Raw genomic sequence first — 25,030 nt, 5'->3', positions numbered from 1 at the left:
GCATTTTTAATCTAATCTTTTCACAGATTTGGTATCACACTCAGGTTGATGTTGATTCTAAACGTACAAATAACAGAAACGATGAGTTTAAAAAAAAACGGAAAACAACAGAATTGTCAGAGAATAAAGCTCAGATGAGCTCATTGTTGTGTGTTTGGATTTGTGCACGTCGGGCCGGGCTCGAGCTGGCACAGGGTCATGAGAGACAGTGACATGGGACGGCCATGTGTCCCGGACAGGGTGGGACGGCCGAAGCATGACCGGACAAAGAAGCAGCTGGAGAGGCTTCAGTGTAAACCAAAGCTAATCTATAGCTAAAGCTCCAACCGTCTCTTCGGTTAACCAACATTAAATCAGAGCATCTCAAGGTTAAAGGAAGGTTTTCCAACCCTTGGACCACCTTAAAGGAGAATTCCGGCATTTTTACAAACATATCCCATCTGTTGGAGACCAAGGAAAGTTGGCCAAAGGGAAAAACGCGAGAAATTTTCATGCCCGCTGCGCAAAGTTGTCCGATTGCGCTGATTTCCATGAAAGCAGGCTCTATCGGGCAAGCTTTTAACCTTTCCTGAGGCTCTTAACGTGTATCAAAATACTTTTTACCGAATTGGCCGTGGTGTCAGTAGCAATACAATTCAACCCAGGGGCTAACCATACCATTAGCTAGCACAGACATTATACATTTTGAGATTTCAAAAACAGCGCACTTACCTTTCTCAGCTTCCATGTTCCACAGGCGTGCGCACAAATTAATCGATCGCCGAACTCATACACTATAGTATTCCAAAGTACTGTCTTCCTCTGTGGTCAGTGCAATACAATGTCCACATCTGCACCACCATGTCTCCCCAATGCGTGACCTAGCAGCAGCTCCCGTTTCTGGATCATCGTTTTGAGCCATCCTCGCTGCATCTTGTGCCAACAACTCTTCATCAGTGTATTCTGGTTCAAAAAGATAACCCCGGCCATCAAACTCGTCAAACTCTTCCATTCCAATATCAGAATCTGACGAACTATCCATCTTGAAATTGCTTCCAATAAAATCCCGAGGGTTCTTATCTCCCGCAGCTGAATAATGGGCGAAGGTGCGCTCTTTCCAGCAGTCATGTGACACGTCATGACATCACGGCGAAAATGGGTGTTGGAATGAGTCAGCTGTTCAATAGAAACAATAACAAACATGGCAATGTGTAGTTCGGTTCCCGAGGGTCATTTTTGGTGGACAAAAAGACAATTTTGGAATACTATAGTGTATGACTTCGGCGATCGATTAATTTGTGCGCACGCCTGTGGAACACGGAAGCTGAGAAAGGTAAGTGCGCTGTTTTTGAAATCTCAAAATGTCTAATGTCTGTGCTAGCTAATGGTATCACGATTCTTGATAATTGCGATTCTCCAAGTATTGTGATTCGATATAATCAGTAATTGCAATTTTCTTCCTCCTTAAATAAACAAACAAGTTGAATCATACACTTCTAGAATGAATGTCGTTCCCATAAACAATGCACATCAGTCTGTGTCAGTCAGTCCAGCAGCTGACATTTATTTCAACTGAGACAAAAAGAGGCATTTTTTAAAGTTTACAGTTACAAAATGAATTGAAATGTCCACAAAGCACAAATGTGGGCTAGTTTTAACATAACTTAATGTGATGAATTGATGAAGTTTATCTGGACACGGATATGATGTAATATAATTGATAAAGCTTCCCTTGGCATAGCAAATGTGTTTAGCATAAACGGTATTCAGATTACAATTCTGCTGCCATAATGCTGGACAGGACAAGGGAAAAATTAAAAAAAAATAAATAAATAAATCGATTCAAGGGAGAAAAATCGATTTTTAAAATCATCCAATAAAAATTTTTTAAAAAACGTGATATGTACATGAATCGATTTTTTTCGCCCACCCTTACTGCCTGGTGGTAAAAAATCCCCCAAAAAGTGTTAAAGTGTACAAAATCTGTCTATCAAGAGCTGATCTGATCAACTGATGCATTTTAAAATGCAAATGAATGAAAATTCATCTTAAAAATGCTTCAGAAGAAACAGCTTCTCAGTAATTTCTCCAAGCTACAACGCTAACGTGCTAGCTCTTCCTCCGTGGAGCAGCAGAAAAAGACCCATTGTGCCCTTCTTCTTCTCAGCCGGGAGGCTGCCGTGTGCCCGCTCCATTGTTCACATGTCAATCGGAGGTCTTTGTACGAGGAAGCCCTCCATCTCCCCCCAGCATGGGCCGACACTGCGAGCAGCCAACACAACTCACATGTACAATAGATGCTGGTGAACTGCTGACATCGTCTTACGTGCTGGTGAAGTGTCAGAGATCTCAGCCGTGCATGTGTGTGGAGATGGGAGGTGATGGCATTAATAATGAGAAGATGCAGCTCAAATATCTGGGTATTATTCTACATTTAAGAATAAATTCTGACCATCCGAGCATGTGAACCCACCTGAACTAAAAATGGATCATTATTACAGGAATAAATGCTGTAAACCAAAGATCCCAGACTGACAGAGTTGTTGCATAACTGTTTTTATTTGAATAGCTGAAATAAAATATCTTAGAAGTGGTTTGGAACTATGCACCACTATTTATCTGGTTTTTCATTTCCCGCTTCTGCCGAAGATGGGACTAAATCTACAGGTTTCTTTGGCTTTAATAGCAGGAAAAGAATGGCGGCACATATTGCGTTGTTCAAACTTTTGACCTGAAGAAGAATAAATTACTTCTGCACAGACTTTGGTCATTTTTCCGCTCCTCTGGTTTGCCGTTGCACCTGTTCTTTGATGCGAGTGTAACCGTCAAAAACTGACATTACCATCGGGTGACATAATCTACAGATGCTTTAGTTTCACTTCTAGAAAAAGGATTGCGTCACCGAACACAGAGTAAGGTGTGAAAACGTACAAACGTGCATTAATCAGCACAACTTTTAATACTTTACATCACAGTCATAATCATTTATAGCAGGACTGCTCTACCTGAGTTTTAACTTTGTGATTGAAAGACTGAGTGCTTATATTTCACCTGGTTAACAGGACACGACTGAAAACAAGTCCGACAGTCATGATCAGGACTTAATTTGTGCAACTGCCCGATTTATAAATTATTGTCATATTAATACCATGGATATTATTTGAAATGAAGGCTTGTAAGTTCCACAGCATTGTCAGTGGGCATTTATGTTGTTTTCAGCACCGTTTTCTGTATGCGTTCCGGGGCCTGTGCCCGTCTCGTCATCCTGCGCTGTCATATGTACTTTGGGTTCCGGCACCTTGTGATTTACAAATTAAGTACTGGTTGTACTGACCATTTGTCCATAAAAAACAAATTAAACTTAAACCAAACAAAATCAAAAGGCCACTGATGCACCATGGGGGATGTGGTTTAACGCAGGCAAAAGAAGATGAATGTCCAAAATGAATTCTTGCGTTTTCTGATGATTTATTTCAAAACAATAAAACAAACAAAATAACAAAGCCTGCTGCTCTCTCCTTTTCCCTGGTAAAAAAAACAAAACATTGGCCCACCCAGGTGCATGCTGGTACTCCAGATGCCCAGTGTGACTCAATTACCAAAATATCCTAAACAAATAACTATCAAAGAATATTAGCAAAAAAATCTAATCTGAATAAAGCACTGAAATCAAATAAAGTTACTCATAATTAGCAAATTAAACTCAAACTAGAACCAAAAAACAAAAACTAACTTTACAAATAGCTCCTACACTGGTCATGACGTTACGCATGCGATTACTAATACCTGATGATGAGAATAATGGACATTATCTGTGGGAAAAGTTGAGAAAAAGCTTGTAAAAATAGTTTTGTAATTGATCTAACTGGAGTTTGATCCACATCAAAAGATTTCATATGTTATCAATGCTGGAACGTCAATAAACACAAAGACTGTTTGCAGTTGTATCTCAGACAAATGGCTCTTTGTGACTCGTTCTTTAAAAATCTTGTTATGTGCAGACAGGGTGGATACCTAATTCAAGCTTATGTCAGGGGAATTTCTGCAGGAATATTATTGCTACTGCTCTGACTGGCTGTGGCTTTCATTTTTCCACCCAACAGCCAAACATTACGCGTTGGATAAAACAAGCTGCAATCAGATAATCCAACTTCACCGCGACTCTGAAGCGTTCTCTGGGTCAGAGAAAAGACCCTCGGGATCCTCTGTGTTTCCCCCACCTCTGAGCCTCTCTGAATAACGTTAGTGTCCATCTTCCACTCGTGGGGATTTGGTTTGGAAGCAAAGACAAGAGGAGAGGCGAAGAGAGGAAGGAAACTGAAACAGGGTTGCTGATCCATCTGTTCCACTCCCATTTAGGAGGATTTAAATGACACGGGCAGAGATTAAAGGGCCTTACGGGCTATAACAATCTCCCAGAAATGCTATATATAGCTGCAATGAAAGCGAATCAAAGTTGGCGATTTTAATATTCAGAGACGATAAAAGTTAAGGGGAAGGTGAGTAACTCTGCAGGTGTAACGGCTCAGCTGATTTTACGTGACCTCGTATCCTCCCCTTCATCTTTCTGCATTTCCAGCTGCGAGTGTCCAAACTGGTCCGACCTGCAGCTGTGTGATCTCGCTCCAGAAGGAGCCCTAAGAATCCCTGCCGGGAAACAGGCGAGGATCAGATGGACAAAAGAGAAAGAGGAGGTGGAGAAAGATAAGAGGAAGAGGAAACAGGAGGCACGAAATGGGACATTTCTAATGATTAATGCATGACGGGACTTTCGCTTCAGTTTCAGTGCTACGGTTTGTCCAATATTAGGACTAAACCAACATTCATATCCAGGCTTTTCTAAGCTGAATGCCAATAGATGACTGTATTATACATGCACTGAGCTGAATGTATGATGTCACTTTATCATAAATTATCATATGAAAATATATGAAAATTATTCAAAGACTGTAATCAAATTAGGACCCAAATTTTTACCCACTATTTTTACATTGGTGAGAGAACATCTTCTGCACTCAGTGAGCCCCAGTGAAACAGTTTTACAAAGACGGTGAGGGACAAAAAGGTTGCTTCATTTTTTTTTTAATCGAAAAAAAGCTAAAAAAAAAAAAAGGGTCAATCCGTGTAGTTGACAGGTTGGATTGGGTTACACACTCCAGCAGGGAACTCTGTCTACCCTAAAAATACCAGAAAAACCCTAATACCACACGTGCACACACACACAGCGTGCATGCAGACGTGAATTACAGAGCAAAACCGAGCACAACCACTGTCTCCAATCTATGTTTGGGTGGGTCTTTTTTATGGTTAACTCAGGGCGGAGCACCACTCAGTTTTCCCACCAGCAGCCCCTCCCCATCTCCCTGGAACAGGAGGAAAAAAAGCGCCTAAATGTGAGCTGAAAGTCGTCTCGTTCTGCGGGTGAACACAGTTAGAAGCTTCAGTCTCAACTCAACACTTGAACAGAAGCTGAAAAGCTGCGGCCCACGTTAACACCAGCCCAGTTAGCACGTGTTATCACTGTATGTGTGCGCCAAACTTCAGGGTCACTGCAGGAATTATGAAGGGCAGCGAGATAATCTGTGTCTGTTCCACTTCTAATCGCCGGGCTCATCACCACCGCTGCTCTTGTTGAGAGTAACAGCAGAATTCTTTGGAGCTTATCTCCACAGCTGCAGAGTTGAGGAAAGTCTTCAGACAAATTGCTTTTATTCATTTCGTCTGCGTGCCTCCAGTCAGTTCCAGAAAAGCTTTGAAAACAGATGGAAGTCGACACACCTGCGGCAGCTAGTTACTAACATTAGAGGATTTTTCAAGCAAATATGCCAAATATTTGCTGATTTCAGCTTCTCTTCTGTTAGATTTTCATCCTTTCAAACAGGACGAGGCGGGTCATGGGGCTCCCTCTCCCTCTCCCTCACCTTGGCACCATATGCCAACAGACTGAGGAAAGAGGGCCAGCAGGGACATCACACACCCTGGAAAATAAACTGTTTGCACCGCCACCACCCAAAACAGGTGACTCGCATTCTGTTAAACGGATAAATAAAGAGATGCATTCATTTTTACGGGCTTCAGAGTTTAAATACGAGCGCCTGAAGTCAGTGAGCCGCTCGGGTTTAATGGAGATTTTTTAACCACACGCTCCCAGTTCAGAGGAGAAAAATCCAGCCTCCTTATCCTAATAAAAGACACGGTTAAAAATGGGGAAATGAAACTCTTTTGCTCCTGTTTTTGCCTACAAATTCTCACCAGCAGCTACATATGTCACTTAATCTAAGAAAGAGATCAATAATAAATGTTCTACCAGTGCATTCTTTAAAGTCTTACGTAGGAAATCCCACTTTCTGTCAGTCAGAAGCTGGGATTCTGATTAATCTTTGTCCATTGAATGCAGCATTACAAAGGAAAATGAACTCGTAACATTTGTTAAACCTCGTTTTCACCACTTCGACGTATAAGCGGGGAAATTTGAGAATGAAATGAGCAGGAAAAGTATTTCTCCATCAGTGTGGTCTGAGCTCTCTGGACATTTATGTGTCGTAATAACGTGTAAAACACGCTGTGAAACGGGTCGAACAGAGGCAGAAAGTCCTTTCCTGTTGGGGATGTTTTCCTCCCACAGACACTTCGTTAAGACTTTAGGGAATTGTGTCAACCTGTGAAAAAAGGGCAAAATGTGTGTCCTTCGAGTCTCTAAAACTGAAGTAAAGTTCTCCTCCAAACCCTCATAAAGCACCGAGTGTGACTACGACTTTCAGATTGTTGAATCTGACAATCCTGTATCACAGATGATGTTCATTTGGCCTATGTTCATGAAATAAATCATGAAATAAATAAATAAAGACTTTCCTACACCCCTGAACTAAGCAAAAACTGACTCCTGCAGACTAATGCCGGTCAGCTCTGAGCTCATCCCATTCAGACCCAAATGTGTGTCCCCCTCTTTCTAAGCTGAAGGAACATTTTCATACTTTCACCTTTTAGGCCAAATGCAACATGAGAATCATCATTTGAAAAAACGGTGAAATGAAAACAGAGACCGCCCTCTGTTTCAGCCGTTTATGGCCAAATTCAAACTTTATGTGAATCAATTCCATCATAAAAAGATTTGCTGAATTAGATTTATGATTTTTTTTTATGCCTCAAGCTTGTCGAGCAGAAGGAATGGAGCAATTTATTTTAATTTTCTTTTTTTAATTCATTTTTAGATGAAACAGACTGAGTTGAATTAAATCAAGTTCATTTGAAAGCTCTCATTGTTCCCGTGAGCCTTTTTTTAAGAGAGTTTATCCAATTTAGACTGGCATCATTGCTTCAGGAGGAGCAGAAATATTCCAAATTGTGCATTTTTACCTTGTCCACATCCTGTTTTATATTTGATTTTCTACGTTTAAATGCAGAGTTCTGAGAGGACTGTTTGTCCTTTTGTGTTACAAAAGCATTGCAACACTTGAAGAAATGCAATTCTTAAGACAAATCAAAGCGTGACTTAAATATTTGGACGGCAATATGAGACAAGTGAGTCGCCCAAGCCTTAAAATTTAACCAAATCTATCACAATTTCAGTTCAGACCATGGGCCTGGTCACATGACAGCAGGTTTTATCGTTTGATTTGTATCAGTTTCAGACACCGGAGATTTCTCAAATGAAAATGGCCTCAAAGCCGTTTCAAACCAAGCTGCAGCTTTACAACCAGGGCAACAGTGGGAATATGAAATGCAGTCATTTTATCCAAAAAACCCCCCCAAGAATTGTGTGAAATTTTTCCAGATTTAGCGGATGAATTCATGCCTTCAGCTACAGCCGACGCCTGCATCAAGGCATAAGAATAAAACATAACATTCTCATATCCTGAGAAGTGAGGTGGGACGAGTCCAGAGACATGACACGAGGGATCGAATGTGACAGACCGATGTACTGAAGCTGGGTACAACCCTTTAGATATGGCTCAACTGACACTTTGTACGGTTTGTACGGCTTAATCTTTTTTCTTAACTCCCTCCATTGGCTTCCTGTCCTTTATAGAATTGATTTTAAACTTTTAATGTTTGTTTTTGAAGCTCTTAACGGCCTCACCCCATCGTATTTATCTGAGGTCAACAGATCAGTTTCTGCTGGAAGTGCCCAGGTCAGAACACAAACCCTGGGGTGGCCGAGCCTTTTCCCAAAGCTGCCCCCAGGCTCTGGAATAAGCCCCCCGTCCAGCTGTGTCTTATCCTGGGCCTCTTCAAATCTAGGCTAAAAACCTACAAATTTAGGATTGCTTTTAATACCCAGTAGTATGATGACACCTTTATCTTATTCGATTTTGTTATATTCTATTGCTTTCACCGTTCTTTTATTGTTTTTACTTATTCTTCTCTTTATTTATTACCTGCTGTAAAGCACTTTGGTACATCGTAAGGATTGTCTGTAAAGGGCTGTATATGAAGGGAGAGAAAATAGGGCCAAGCGATTGTGAGGTCTGACTTTTTCTGGAGGGACGATTTTGTGATGCAAATGTATTACTCTTTTGAACGCATATTGTTTTGAGAAGCAAAATGCTTTATTTTTTAAACCCCAGCCAACTAGCCGGACTACCTTCTTCAACGCTAAAACGAGGCTGGAACTCTGCTCACAGGACGCAGCAGGGGGTAAGAAAATGTTCATAAATGATATTACTAATATGGGATGTCATACAGCTTCATGTCAAAAGAGGCGAACTATCCCTTTAATCACCTATATTAAGAAGGATATACAGTTTAAAAGACAGGGAGAGCCGCTGCTACAGTGCGTGATGAAGGTGAGGTACTGACATTCATCTCACACATATCAGTGCTGTTCTAACTTATGGAAGCACCCAGAAATGAGTCAGCCCCACAGTGTTGCCCTTCTGCTCCTCCCTCTATCATGTACGGAGTGACGGAGGCCTTCTTCACGGTCTGCAGCCAGCAGACATCTGGGCTCTGCATCAGGGGATTTTCCGATGCTTAGTGCTGAACAGCAGCTCCCAGACTGTCGGCAGGAGACGTAGCCCATCAACACATTAGACATCCACCCTCCCCGAGGCCCTCATCACTCTTTAACCCAAATCAGAAGAGGTGATGTGGGTTATTTGCTACCAGAGCAGCTTTTCAGGAACAGGGCTGGGGCAGTGAGACGGCTTCTGAGAGGATTTCATCTACTGTGAACTCAAATGACAGTCAGATCATATCTCCTGAATGAATCCTCTTACCTTATCTTATTATCCTCATTGTGTCTCGTTTGAAGACGAAACACTTTTTATTTTGTCCTCTAAAAATGCCACGACTGTCTGAGAGATACAGATGATAGCAATGGTCTGTTATCACATTAGAAACAAATCCACACTGAGACATAGACGATGCTGCTCATGCTGTATACGTGGCGTTGTATTCTGGAGGAGTCTTCATAAAAAAGGCTCCTAACTCAAGGGATGAACCAGCGTTGTGTCCACACATAACAGACAACTTAGCAAAGAAGCCATTTTAATTGGATCTTTAGGCACTTTGTTCCCAGCAGCCTGTCACAGAGACACATCATTTGTTCCCATTTCTTTAGCTGCATCTGTGAAAAACAGCAAAGATAACACAGTCTGACAGACAGAAAACAGGATTTCTGCAGCAACAAGGTGATTCCCAAAGAGCTGTTAGCTGAAAACTTGGCATATCTCAGCATGGTGTGCAGTGTGTCCTCAAAACATTTGAGGAAACTGGACAAGTGGAGGACAAAAGAAGAAGTGTCAGGCCTAAAGAACTATCTACAGCAGATGAACAGGATCTGAAAGTGAGAGGAAAAACTCCAGCAAAGACCTGACACAGGAGCTGAGAGATGCATCTGGACCTTCAGCTGATCCATCTGCTGTTGGCCCAAGCCTCATCAGAAATGGGCTCCATGGAAGGGTGGCTGTCAAGAAGCCGTTCTTAAGGAAGGGAAACAGGGAGAAAAGGCTGAGCTGTGCCAAAGGACACAAGAAGTGGGCTGAAAATCAGTGGCAGCAGGTCTGATGGAGGGATGAATCCTCCCCAGAGCCCGGAGCTCAACATTACTGAAGCAGTGTGGGATCATGTTGGCAGAGAACGGAACAAAAGGCAGCCCACATCCAAAGAAGAGCTTTGGGATGTCCTTCAAGAAGCCTGGAGAACTATTCCTGAAGAATACTTAAAGAAAGGACAGAAAGCTCGTCTGAGAGGGTTCATGCTGAGTTGGAGGATAAAGTGGCGTCTCAGGGTTAGTTGTACAAACTCTAGTGCATCATCAGTTTCATGGCAGCTGTGCTGCAAATACATGCAAAACATTAAACCCTCCAACCACAACGGTAAAATATTCAGCAAATACAGAAAAAGCACTCCAAATAACACAGGTGACATTTAACTAGAGTAGATAATGGTCACAAAGCACTAATCTTGAAGAATAAGTGTACATCTTGGCATGTGGGTGTCGATTTGTGTTAACTTTTCTAAATTTCTAAATCTGTGATCTCGCCCCTTTGTCCCCTTTACATGAGTGCTGCAGCAGGCACACACAAACACAAAGCTATAAGAGCCATGGTTCATGGTGCTTAGCAGCACAACTTCCTCTAAATCACACTGCAGGATGTTCCCAGGAGGCTGGCAGGTCTGGATACTTGAGGGAAATGGGAGCCATGTGTTGCCAGGCTGACTGCAGATCAGGTGGCTGACCTTCCTTTCCTCTGCTGGCTGGGAGTGCAGCTTCCCAACACGACCTCTTTACACGTGCACATTGCATTCACAAGATATACTATCTATACTATAACATCATCAGACACACTAATTTTGTTTTCCTACCCAATATTAGGTCCAGGAGAAATTAAGGGAGGGTGGTGGCGGGTTTTTGGGTTGGCTGCGGGCCTGATTCCGAACCTGTTTGCACTTTAAAACACTTACGCCAGCAGCAGCTGATGTAAAAATCACTGTGGGTTTGGCTATGAAAAAGAATGACTGGATGGATTTGAAGAAACAGAATATAAGAAGAAAAAGAAAAAAAAGAGAGAAATGACCCAGTCCAAAAGAACCAGACATTACTCAACATGCTATTTCAGGAAAGGGCAATTACTTCTATCCTTGAAGGCTAAAAGGACAAAAAGGGAGGAGAACAGAAGCAGGATAACTGCAGCAGAACAGTGAAGCAGGAGGCAAGAAATAGACGATTATTTACCACTTTAAAGTCAAACAGCAAATAAATGCTGATTAATTAAATAATCAAACCCTGATGATTTAGTTCAGCCAAATGATCTCAGGTTTTAATTCTCTGTTTGTCTCAACAATAGTAAAACTGTGCTAAACAGAATTGAATTGGCTTTTGGACAGAATGTTGGAAAGTGTTCCCAAACCGCCTCGGTTTATGGTAAATTAAGCTGGATTTATGGTTCCTGTAGGCAACTAAGAAAATAATCTACAAAATAATCAGATGATGCAGTTAAATGTTCTGTTCAGTATAAAATTAGGATTTTAATAGTGAAGAGCAGCGGTCTTGAAATGCTTTTAGCACCTACAACAATATGAGCACAAGAACAGCTTTATTGGGTGTATTAGTACACTTTAATGTTTTTATTAATGGAAGCAGAAAGATGGAGCTTTGGAGCATGTGCAAAGCACCGAGGCCCGTTTGACCATAGCTGATTTTTTTCTGGTGTGTTTTCTGTTTGCAAAAATCAAACTTTACTAACCAATTAAAGAATTTGGATGTTTCCTTCGAAGAATTACACAAAGTGATGCGCTGATCATCAAAATAGTCTAGAGTATAAATGTAGTAGTTGACAACTAATTGATTAATAACTTCCATCTAGGGCTGGGCGATAAAACGATAGCTATCGAGGAATAACTTTTCCTCAATAGAGATATGAAACATGGTCTATATACTTTTCCATAGATTAACATTAATCCATCTTTTGACAAACAACATGAACAGCCAATGAGAACGAAAGTTGAGCCGCGGGGAATACCGCTAATCTGTTTCATCACCTGAAGCAGCCCCACCCGTTTGAGCCATGGATTTATTATATTATCTGGATACCGGACTGCAAAATGGCCGCCGTTGATTTCAATAGAGTTGCTCGCCTGGCACATACGCCGAAAAAGTTTCTGACTTCCGGGTTTACCTCCGCGTTATGTGGCCCACAGAGCATGCGCAGTAGAGTCACCCCCCATGATGCTTTGGGGCCTCCCATCGTGCCCCGGGGCGATGAGGACGTGCACATACATACACATCACAGTGCACGTACACAGCTGTGACGTCACGCTGGGAAAAGAGACTTTTCTGGGTCTTTCTTAGAAAACATTTTGACGGATAAAAAGTCCATGACTTAAAAATATAGAATACAAAGATTAGGAAATAACAGCGGTTACAGCTGGAGGCATCCTGTGAACAGTTTTACAGGCATCTCTTTTACTATTGCGGTCTATGGGAAAAATGCTTTTTGGGCCTAAGAGGATTTTTTTGTTGCAATACCACAAGTGGCCACTGGGAAAACAAATCGGCGTGCCGGCTGAGAGGCGGCGCTGTATCCACTTATAATACATCCAGGGTTTGAGCACGGAGAATGCAAACTTTTACAAACACACCCCAGAACAAGTGCTAATCTTCCCCCGATAACAACGCCTGTGTAGCAGCAACAGAAGACCAGAAAGTCTGCTTCATCCAGCGCCGTATGACACAAATGGCGCTTTTCCACTAGCTTGCTTCGGCGTGCTATTGCTTGTTTCCACTAGCACGCCGTACCTGCAACCGGGACGATTTTCCGTATCACCTCAGCCCTGGTTCCAAGTGGGCCGAAGCGTTACTAAAACGTGACGTCAGCCGACTGCCTTCCACTGATTGGGCGATGAGTGTCGTCACTGGAAGCGTCATAACGCGGATAATAAAAGCTAGCGTTAGCAACCGTTAGCTTACCTCCAAATGTCGTCTTTTTGAAGCTCGTAACAAAACTCTCCGGTACTGCAAAAGACATGATACCAATACGCACAGTGGAAAATAAGTGGTTCAAGTGGATGCTAAAAGTTATGGACCCGATATACATCGATATCGACTGATTAAAAACAAGAAAAAAAAGAAAAATGATTCCAGCTGAAGCTCTAGTAGAGTAACTCCTCAAAGCCAAAGACGTCATACCCATTCTTCTTCCCATTCTAGCTCTTTTTAAAACCATCTCTCAATAGGTCTCCCGAGAGGAACTGATAAAGACTTCCCTAATGGAGCACAACAGAAACATGACATGACAGGAAGCATTGGAGCCCAGTGTCCATGTGAGTCACTTCAAGTTGAATGTGCTGGCTGTGAAAGTGAGTAAGCTGCTCCACCCCCACAGCGACTCAGGGCGCAGCGCCAACAGGTGGAGAAGACAACAATGCAGCGACAAAAGAACCGGAGAATGACATCACAGCAGCTTAGGACACACAATGGAAGACTCAGAGGCTTAAAACCAAACATTAACATCACCACGAGGCCATACACATCATCGGGGATTCCTTCGCACAATGTCACACGGGCCCATTCCTGAAGAATGCTACACTCATTCCTCAGTGAGTCAGATTCGGATAGGAGATAGGAATGGTGTGAATGCATCATGTCGTGTGTGTGTGTGTGTAGAACTGAGAACAAGGCTGCAGGGAACTTTTGTCTGGGTGTAATGTTGCAGACCGAGGATGCGGTTGCCTCACCAGCCAGGCGGTTTGCATGCGACTCCCCCGTGTGAAACAGCATCAGTGAAAATTGTTCACGGAGCCCCAAAATTATACACAACAGCTTAAAATGCAATAAATTAATCAATAAAGTCTGAAAACTTCAATGATAGATTTGCATTTTTTGAAGTTTTTAAGTCCATTTGTACATTAAAACACGTTCCAATATTAGTCATGGTGGACAATAATGATCCTTTTGATTAGAAAATATGATATTAAGATTCCTCTTAAGATTTTACAACAAAATTCTGCATTTTATCAACTTGGCATCCATGTCTCCAAGGAAGAAAATTGGATAGTTTCTGCACAATAAGTCCAAAACTGAGTTTTAAAAGTAAAATCAGACAGCAGGAACGTTTTCTGAGTTCTTATAACTAATGCAGTTCCCCTTGTTTTCCGTTTCCAAACCAAAGAAGCTGGAGCTGATTGTAGTTCCTAGAACTGCTTATTTGGAGTCTTTTTCTTGTTCTACTTCAGAGTAGAAGCTTTCTAGAAGGAAGAGAACAATCTGTGTTGCAGTGCGGTGATAGGCTGGAACTCTGGAACCCTCCACTACAAAAGACAAAGCAAAAAGTCGTCATATAGGCAACATTTATTAACATTACGTCATGTTTCCCAACAAGTGTGTTCGGGAGGGATGGGAATTGTTAAGAATTTAGCAATTCCGGTTCCATTTTCGATATCGCTTATCGATTCTCATCCAGGGTTTTATAGAACAATATATACCTCTATACTCCCCCCGCGGGAGTCGCCGCCATCGCTTAGCAGCGAGTCAAAGACTTTACATTGGTGCAAAGTAGCTGCATGCTGTGTGGTCAAATGCTTCAGCAGGTTGGAGGTATTTCCCCCTTTGATGTAACCAAAACTCTGCACGTGTTGCAACTGGCCCTAGTATTGTCCTTTTTGGGAAATATAACCAAACTTTGGAGCGCTACTGCCTCCACGCCATGTTGGAAACGTTCTGAGCCAAAATACGAAACGTGCACATGACGTCGTCGCGCAAATGCGTCAGACGTTAGCAGAACCTATAAACGGGATCGTTAGGCAGGCGGATTAACTACTGGGAGCCGGTTCTCGGTTCCCATCACCTATAAACGTCATATTTGACGTATCCTACATAAGCAAGATATGAATATTACACTGCAGAACAAGTAAGAGACATTTGTGAAAATTGGCAACCAGATGTAAGGACACCTAAAAAAAAGGAGACTAAAAGCTGGACGGCCTGCGACTGACCTCGCCTGCTAAATCAGTCGGTCCACAAATAAGACATCGCTGAGAGCTGGTGAACCTATTTTCGAGGGGAATAAAGCTACTCAAATGCAGCCCCTGTTTATGTAGGGACGGTAATGTGTTTCAGATTACAGACGGTTGTATGGAATTTCTTGTGGCGAGACTGGACTTCTCACTGCTGGATTGCAGAGGCGCAGGCCTACGAGGCATTTCTCAAAGGGCCTCTACGAATCAGCTCAAAGGAGACGCTTTTTCTTCACGGTTAGCAAAGAAATCTTTCTGCCAGTCTGGGTTACCGAATAATAAGGAGTTTTCTGAGTGTTTAGCTTCTGCAGCATAAAAGTAACACTTTGCTGACACAATGTCCCTGTAATCTGCTTCAGGTCCCGTATCCCAGAGTCTTTGACTGTAATTGACATCAGACTCCACCGCTGTTGGTCTTGGCATGAGTTGCTGCACAAATGAGCAGGAAACAAATAAGAGAACAGCCTCTATCTCAGCATTCATCTTGAAATATTTGACTTCCAGTCACTGACCACTGCGAGGAGGGAAAAACTTTAATAAGAGGGTTGGGATTAAATATTCTTCGAGGCATCTGCTGCACACTATCACCGTTTTCATCTTTGCTGCAGCTTACATGTCAGCCAGCTCTGCGCCTCTTACACATGGACTTTGGTTTTATTGCAGAGGAGCGAACAGAGGCATGAAAAAGTAAATAAAGAGGGATCCAGCAAAGGGCGAGACCCTGAGCTCAACATGCCAAATGTAAATACCTTTAACGCTGAGAGGGACACAAACAGAAAACAAGGAAACATTTAACCATGGGCGTCTCTGCCTGCTAATCCTTACTCTACAAGGCCGTTTTGATCCCTGTGTTTATCTTGCAGGATGAAAAGAGGCAGAGTTGGGTTTAGTCTCTTTCTGCACCACACCTCTTCTCTTCCACCTGCAGTTTGAGCAGTTAAAAACAGAAGAGCCATTGTTCCTTAAACACCACATGAAAACAATTTCCCAAGCAATTTTAAGGCCAAATCCAGGAAACACTTGAAATAGAGTGACAATCTCAACTTTGCTAAGTCAGAACTGTGAGTTATTCAGCTTTTAGGAGCATGCATCTGTGCTATCTGAGAATAGAATCGCTCCTTGTTTTGAAACTCGCATGTATTGGCATAAGTTTCCCAACCGAGCCGGGGAGAGGCTGCAGGAAACAATGAAATACGAGGAGCAAAGGCAGGGGAAATGCCAGCTTTCCTGCTCTGCTGGCCTTCTCTATATTATTGGAGACTTCCTGTTCAAAGTCCCTTTTAACTCCTCATAGATGAGTTCAAAGGTTAAATCACTCACAGCGGTTCATACAGTAAAACAAACAGGAGCCTTTAGAGGCATCTTTCACCCACAAGAGGAAAAATATAATAACAGGGTTCAGAATTAATGGAGAGCCCAAGAATCTTTTCAGTTCAGGTTGAACACAAAGTGTGCGGCTGACCTCATCGAAGGCAATCTGAGCTTTGTCAGGTACAATCCTAATCACAGAAAGGTTGAAATGCAATGAACTGGAAATACTGTATTCACTACAGAGCACAGAAAACATATCAACTGTTATAAGTGAGATGAAAAATATTCGCTCATCAGCATCAGGTCTCAAAAAAAGCTGAACAGGGGCAACAAACGGCAGAAACAGCTGGAGAAACAAGGTTAATTGGCAACAGGTCAGTAACATGATTGGGTACAAAAAGAGCACCTTCCAGAGGCAGAGTCTCTCAGGAGTAAAGATGGCCAGCGGTCCAGCAATCTGCAATGAAATGGTCCCCAAGCTGTAGAAATTTCAAAATAATGCTTCTCGACATTAAATCAGCAGGAAGTGGTTGAATACTCCATCATTTACAGTATATAATACCATCAGAAGATTAAATCAATTTGTAGACATTCTTGAATTCTCTTCAGAATTGGATGTCCTTGATCTTCAGGCCCACAGGCAGCTTCTGCATTAAAAACAGACACGAGATCCCGTCACCGAAATCAGTGCAAGGGCTCAGGAACGCTTCCACCCCCAGAAATGCAGGTTAAAGCGCTATCATGGAAAGATGAAGCTACATGTGAACGTGACACAGAAACACTGGACAAAATCTAATTTATGATTAACTGAGGCAAAGTGGAAAACTGTTCCGAGGTCAGAGCAACATCTGCTCCAATCCAGACAACGTCTCTTTCATATCTCAGCAAGACAAAGTTAAACCACACCCTGCATCTACTCCAACAGCGCGGCTTCGTAGCAGAAGAGTCCAGATGCTGGACTGACCAGCCTGCAGTCAAGACCTTTAACCAATTTGGAGGATCGTGAAACAAAAAATACACATCTGTTATGATGCGTAACCATGGCAACAGAAAAGTAGCCTGCATGGGGGTGCAGCTAATTGAGATTTTACAGTACAAGTAATGCGCGGAATAAGACCTCAAATCCGGATGAGCTGAAAAGGAGGTGTCGAGGATACAGAGCAGCAAAAAAATAGAGAAAGTTTAAACCCTTTCTTACCTTGATCATCAACTAAAGGCTGATTTATGGTCATCTACGGAGAGTGGAGAGGGGTCTCCGTCGACGGAAACCCTCCCGAAGACGCTCTCCATTGCTTGCCATCTATCCGTTGAGGTGACAGAGACTCGCAAGGGTTGTGTTTAGTCGGCTAACAACATAATTTCCGGAATCACTTTTCCGGTTTAGCTCCTTCCTCTCAGAACAACAACACCGCCATGTTTGAAAGAGTTTACTGTGTGCCGGTCAACATTTGGTCAAAATTATTTGCATTTCAACATCAACAAGCTCCAACTCCAACAACAGTCTTTCTCTCTCGGTCGCCATTGTTCACTGTGAGGAGTGGAACGGGAGGTGGGAGGTGAACAATCAATCAACGACTTTCAGGATAGACGTCGCGAGATTGGGTCGTTTAACATAGCGACGCCTACTGATCGGGAGGTGAACTGCCTTGCGTATCCGACATCCCGACGGAGAACTTCGAAAGGTTTAACAGCCTCTCCGTGACCTCGGAGTTGGATTGACGGATAGCGACAGTAAAAGCATACAGAGGCCTTAACGCAACTTTAAGACAATGTGGATAGAAAGTGAAATAACAGGGAAGGAGGAGGGATTGCAGAGCTCGTTGACCACATGTGGTGGTCAAGCTTAAAAAAAGAACCCCAACTCATTAATCTCTGAAGCTTTCCATGAACATTTCAACTTTCCAGATGTTTGTCAGCTGATTTTTTTTTTTTACTCCATTTTAAAGCATCTTTAATTAGGTTTTATACTTCAGCAACTAAGTATTAATAAAGTGAATGGAATCCCATATCAGACAAGAATGGTTTATGAGATGCGCAAATCTTTGCATTCTGTTTTTATTCACACTTTTTTGGAGCTGGGAACGGATCAGTCTGGCTTCACTTTCATAGGGACCCAACGATTAATCCTTCGTGAGCAAGATTAAAACGAACAGCCTGGTCCTGTTTTCGTTAATCTGGCGCATAAATAAACAAAAAAGTCAGCATTTAAGTGTCGTAACCTGGAATATCAAACAATCATTGTGCTGAAAGGAGGAAAAGATCCTCCCATGATCTATAATTGTTTGGGAAAAACGCAGCATTTAAAGGGATTTTTTTTTTTTTCCCTGGATTCCAAGTAGCAGACTAAACAATGCTGCCATATAAAGACATTTAGGATGTTTCACAGGATGTCAGATCTGCAGCGTGCAGAGAGCCTTTACCCAGGGCTGCTCTTCTGTGACAGTCTATAAGAAATAAATGCCTGTGCTCATGTAAAGAAGGCACCTCAGAGCTCGTGAGAAGAACCATAAAACCGTGTGAAAACCTGCTAACTGGCATCCTATAGGAGGTTCAATCACACAGCACTAAATACATCTGTCTGATTCTATGTAAACTTTTAGTTTATTTAACCTGCTGAATCTTCCTGGCAGTCGTGAGTCCTATTTATTGAAATATCAGATAATTCTTCGACATAAACACAGTTTTTGCCCGAGTCTTATCTGCTGACAAAATTCCCAAGACGCAGCAGGAATTTGGCATGGACATTTATCTAAGCAGGCATCTGTACAAAAAAATAAAAAAAAAATCTGGGCATCTGCAGAGCTCTATTTTGAGAATGGGAGGCTCTGTGGAACAGGCCACACAGTTCAGCTTCAAGTCAAACAAAGTAAACGTTGACTTGCACAGGCAGGCAGATGTGCTTTCCAGCCCTTTTTCTGTTTTGGATAACTGCAGCTGGACGAATGGAGAGGGTTAGATGCCCCTCTGCATCCGTTCTGCAAGTGGTCCACTCCCAAATGCCTGCATGAATGCGCACAGCCTCGGACTGCAGGGGCAAAAAAGGAAGCACTCCTGGCCGGTCACACCCTCTACAAATAACAATCTGCACACGCCACCTCCGGACCGAGCCGTCTCGCTGGAGGGAAAACAAACAGACAGAAACTGGGACAGAGTGGGGAAATGAGGCCTGGTGCTGTCTGGTTGCTCTCAAGTCGTCTCGCCCGGCAGCCGGAGCTACCGTTCACACCACATAGGCTGATCTAATTTAAAAAGTATGGCTGTAAAAACATTGTTAACCAGAATGAGTATGTCCTCTATAAAACATGCGCGCTTGTACACCTGGAACTTCAAATCATAAACCAGAGTGATCTGAAATCTTCAGACATCCTGAAAATCTACTGCGAGTAATATGCAGCCCTAAATGTATCAGCTGCTGATGATCACTTTACTAAAAAACATCAGACTCCTCCAGAAATGAAAGTCCTGCTGTTAAAGAGAGCCACGAATCCATTTATCTTTCAACTGAGCAAAGACCAGTGGAGAGACTCAAAGTTCACTCCTTACTGTGGAAGCAGAATACGGCAAAAAAAAGGTCTCCACAAGGTTTATTTAGAGGGCGCCAGCGGCTTTCACGCATATCATTTAACAACATCTGCTAACTTTATTGAAATGCTCAGTTTGGTCAGCAACATAAGTTTGAAGCATTGAACCAGGCGTGCTTTTCCTAAATGTCCAACATCCTCAAACATGCTTAAAGTAGAAGCAGCGACGGTGAGAGCGGACATCCTGACCGTGGATTAGACGTGAAGCAACAACACGAACACACGGCCGGGGTCATATTGCTCCTGTTTATAACATTTTTACTCCTTTATTCACCCCACGGGAAGAAAGGGGATCACAAACATTTTAAGATAGAGAGCATTGTCTCTGAGCGGACTCTGCTTGGCCCCTGGGACCACAAAGGGAAAAGACCTTTCATTGCATCCCTAAACTGTTACTACCGCCAGTAGTGAGATATTTAAGTGGAACTGACAATCAGCACCTTCATGCCTAATAAAACTCATGAATCTATAGTTCTGCACACCATCGTGTCCAGATGTGGGAAGCTTCTTCATATGGACAAATCCTTTTCTATAGGTTTCAGTCTTTCAGTCAGTTAAAAGCCATGAAAAAAAATAAGCCTTTTGGAGAACTCCTTTCAGGGAGAGTCGTGGTACAGGCAGTGAAAACCAGAGCGATGTCATAAACACCCATGTTATCTGCCTGATTAGGGCTCATTTTCTACCGCCTGTCCTTCTATGATTTGCTGCACCGCAGTGCCGTGTTAATCATTACCAACAACAACTTCTAAATAAAATCATAAGAAGGATTGTACCTGCGCTGCGTGAGCTGAATAACTGAGGTAAAATCATTGCAATTAGGCTCGTAGTTCTCATTTGAATCACATTTTTAGTTTAGGGACAGATGTTCAGCCGCTTTAAATTTTAACAAAACACCTTCACCGAGTTATTGGGTTATCTTTCATTTGCCTTAAAGGGATAGTTCGCCTCTTTTGACATGAAGCTGTATGACATCCCATATTAGCAATATCATTTATGAACATTTTCTTACCCCCTGCTGCGTCCTGTGAGCCGAGTTCCAGCCTCGTTTTGGCGTTGACGAAGGTAGTCCGGCTAGTTGGCTGGGGCCACAAAAATGAAGCGTTTTTCTTCTCAAAACAATATGCGTTCAAAAGAGTAATACATTTGTATCACAAAATCGTTCTCCAGGAAAAAGTCAGACCTCACAATCGCTTGGCGCTATTTTCTCTCCCTTCGTATCACTGCGTTCTGCCGACAGCCGCGCCTGTTACGGTGTTTGCTGCTCGGTCTGCACTTCGGTCTGCTCGGTCTACACAGCAGGCAGTAATACGAAGGGAGAGAAAATAGTGCCAAGCGATTGTGAGGTCTGACTTTTTCCTGGAGAACGATTTTGTGATACAAATGTATTACTCTTTTGAACGCATATTGTTTTGAGAAGCAAGACGCTTTATTTTTGTGGCCCAAGCCAACTAGCCGGACTACCTTCGTCAACGCTAAAACGAGGCTGGAACTCGCCTCACAGGACGCAGCAGGGGGTAAGAAAATGTTCATAAATAGCCGCATTCAGACAGAGCAGTTCTAAGAACGGTCCTCCTCTAATTTCGTTCTGATAGCTGCCCTTCTCCAGGGGAACTGTTTCAGTTTGCATTCACACATGAGTCGGGACCTGATAGGGGCTGATGCGGTGCAGCCGTCTGCGACAGTGACGTGTTACTTTAGTGCCACATCCAACAACAAAACAAAACAAAACAAAACCAGTGAAAAGTAAGGAGAGAAGAAAAAAACACCACCAAGAAGCTAACATGGAGAGCGGGGAGGCCACCGTGTTCATGGTCTGCATGATGGTGATATTAATCATGGACGATCACATCGGGCGTCTAACATGGAGGCTGGAAGAGCTCACAGAGAGAGTCAGGAGACGAAGGATGGAGCGCAGGCCATACTTCTTGGTTTCAAGAAGGAAGGAGAGCAGAGCGCCGCAGACAAAGGAGACCACGTGTCGGTTTAACTTATTAAACACGCGCCGGTTGTGTCCGTGTCGTATGAGGAAACATTTCAGCCATGACAACATGACAAGGGGCGGAGCTACCGACCACCAAACACCTCCGTCAGATGTGTTCCTATGGAAACCAGAGCAGACCCAGCTGAGGAGAAGGAGCTGAAATGGTTCCAGGAACTGAGGGCCGTGGTCCCGAGTTCCTGTATGTGCAAATGCGGGAAAAAACGGCCCCGTTCCTGAAAAGGTTACAGGAACTGCCAAAGGTTCCTACAGTGGGAATGCGGCTAATGATATTGCTAGTATGAGATGTCATACAGCTTCATGTCAAAAGAGGCGAACTATCCCTTTAACAGAGGAAGGTGCTGACGGTCAGAGCCTCAAAATAAACATTTGGTGTGAACAAACCATGGCAGAAGAAGGGAAACAGACACACGAATGGAATGGGCTCTGATGGAGCAGACTGTTTTAGGGTCATTTTTAACCTGTTTGATCAGAAAGCATAAACAGGAGAGCACACAGTGGCTCCCAGCTACTAACTTTAATAAAAATGGCTCAATGTGGCTGCATCCACAAGCAGCTCAAACACACAAGTCGCATGTTAAATTTGGTTTTAAATTAACGAAAAGGTTGATGGAAACTATTTGAACGTCTCGATCGATGTAAATAATCATCATCATCCAAAAATGATCACGATTGGAACAAGTTTTAGGAGTTTGCATAATTCTGGAATCATTTTGACTCGTCTCCTGGTTTAACTTCTCACATTCAGACTTCCCCCGTTGTTGTAGAATCCAGCTCAGGATAAAACCCTCTGCTTCCCCTGCATAGTGACACATGCACACCAGTGCACATGAACAGTATTGGCTTTGCATTTTCAGACGTGTTCGCACAGAAGCTTTTAAAAAGGAATACCTGGAAGCTTGTGGACTCGTCCCATGTCACGGTCTAAGAATATTCCCATGTTCGTGTTGAACAAAGGTCACCAACCCAACTTTTTCAAGTGGATTTTTTAGTATATTACCATAAAATTGCCATTAAATCATCACAAATCTACAATCTACCAAGTTAGAACAGCCAAAGGAGGAGGCACCAGTTTTAACTGAGCTGTCAACTTTAAAGCCACAGCAACATGCTTTTTGTTTAGCTTACATTTGGTTTTGACTGTTTTTTTTTTTTTTAAATTAGACTTCAACAAGCCTCGACTTTTAATGTTCGTACAGGTCCAGTGTATAGGATGGCATGCCCTAACTGCCAGCTGAGTCTCTTCTTCCACCTTAAATGCCTTTAAAGTAACTATGATGGTCTCAAAAAAATGGCCTGCTCTTGAGCCAGAGTTTGGTTTGTCTGTTCTGGGCTTCTGTAGAAACATGTCTGGGTCTACTTTAATGCAAACAATTCATCACAAATAGACACTTTTTTTGCAAAACAAAAAGAACCTTCTGCTTTGTCACGTGCTTCAGAGTAACACACTAAACATCAGGGATCAGTTTGCACTTTCATCACAGATGGCAGAGGTGAGAAGAGGAGCTGGGGAGACGGATTCCCAGCCACAGCCCATCAGAAACGTGATATTACCCCACACCACACTGCTGTCTCTTCATTCAGAGAGCATGGCTGACATCATGCTCGACACTGAGCCTCTGTCACACAACACAGCTGATGGAAACCGGTCAGCAGGGCAGCGTGCGCAGCTCGGGTGGAGTCTCCCACAACATTCTTCTTCAAAGGCAATTACCGGTTTGATCAGAAAGCGTAAACAGGAGAGCACACAGTGGCTCCCAGATACCAACTTTAATTAAAAAGAAAAAGGTTCAAAGTGGCTGCATCCACAAGCAGCTCAAAGAAGAAGTCAAATGTGACAAGTTTTAAATGAACGGAAAGGTTTGATGACGAGGTGTTTTCATTCATTGGGACCAAAGCTGAACAAAAAAAGTTGTCACCTTACATTTCTGTCCCTCAGTGACATGTTGTCCCAGCCTGGGGGGCTTCTTACGCACAGAGGTGACTGACCGGGGACGCCACAGGTTGGTCTTACCTGAGTTTCAGGTTGGCCATGAATTCCTCCGTCGACACGTTGTCCAAAAGCACAAAGTCTGCCTTTCCAAACTCCAGGCTCTCGTGCTCTGCCATGCTGTTACCTTGAGTGTTTTTTTTTTCGTTTTTTTTAACCGAAACTCGTGGACTAAAAAAAAAAAAAAAAAAGTAAAAAAAATACTTCAAGAACTTGCTCTGAAGTGCCGACAGAAGGTGAACATTGGCGTGCTTCAGACGGGAACCTCCTCTCCTCTGGAAGCGGTGCGCATTTTGATTTGTCCCACAGTTCAAATTGGAATTACACTCATGATTAATCAAGCTCGAGAATTATTATCAGAAAAAAATCCTTATGGAAGTATTTAACGCCCCTCTCCTTTTTTGTTTTTTCCTGTTTGAAAGTACAAATGATCCACAGACATTCACATGGCCATAGAAAGTTGCCTCTTCTCGCCGAAGTGTATCTTTGTCCCGTTACATCGTGCGACAGCTCCGTCGGGTTTTCCTGGAGTTTGTCTCCTGTCGACACAACTGACCGTCCACCAATAGGATCAAAGCCTCCACTTACAGGCCCCGCCCCCCGCCTGCAGAGAGGTGTTTGGTCAGCCTGGACTGTGTGTAAGTTGAAAAGCATTGCAAATATTTCCGAAGACCACTGCTCCGCTAGTTTTTAATACATATTTCAGCGATGAGCGCGTTGTAAAACACTCGGGAGGGGGGGAAACCATAATGTTCTGGCATAACTTTTATGATGCCATTTGTGACCATAAAAGGAAAAAACAGAGCTCGTCATCAGTAATTTCTCTGTGAGATGAGAATGAAAAGTACAGCTCTGCATCTCTGGAGATATTCAGTAGAAAATACAACAGTCCCACACAAGCGATTTATCACCAGGTTGAAGAATAAAAACAGCTTCTTTTGGCTTTTCCCTGTCGGATCTGACTGAGGCCTCATGTTTGAAGGCTTCTGTTTGAGAAGCTGGACGGCACGCGCTGACTCCCACCGGCCACCGCGCTGATGTGAGTGCGTCACCCTCTGTACAACAGATGCAAGTGCATAAACGGTGAAAGAATCTCCACCTTTTCAAAGAGCAAAGTGAAGAAATATACGATCATAAAGCAATTTCACGCTTTTATTTATTAATTTACAATATTCTTAACGCACTGAGTCAGATATTAAGGCATACATTCAA

The 25,030-nt window shown here is 42.9% G+C and overlaps 1 protein-coding gene across 2 annotated transcripts in view; it reads right to left on the bottom strand.

Annotated features, from left to right (window-relative positions):
- myo1d (myosin 1D) overlaps nucleotides 1-24,352 on the bottom strand; it is a 138,298-nt gene extending 113,946 nt beyond the window's left edge. Inside the window, exon 1 of one of the 2 annotated variants that reach the window (XM_075456739.1) lies at nucleotides 23,843-24,352. In XM_075456739.1, coding sequence (XP_075312854.1) covers nucleotides 23,843-23,937 — 95 coding nt within the window. In that variant the 5' untranslated portion in view covers nucleotides 23,938-24,352. The other variant, XM_075456740.1, reaches the window with a different exon arrangement.
- Between the last annotated feature and the right edge of the window lie 678 nt (nucleotides 24,353-25,030).

Source organism: Odontesthes bonariensis, chromosome 23, assembly GCF_027942865.1.
Source record: "Odontesthes bonariensis isolate fOdoBon6 chromosome 23, fOdoBon6.hap1, whole genome shotgun sequence".
NCBI classification, from domain to species: domain Eukaryota; kingdom Metazoa; phylum Chordata; class Actinopteri; order Atheriniformes; family Atherinopsidae; genus Odontesthes; species Odontesthes bonariensis.
The sequence above is the reverse complement of the archived record's forward strand: the minus strand, read 5'-3'. Positions and strand labels throughout refer to the sequence as shown.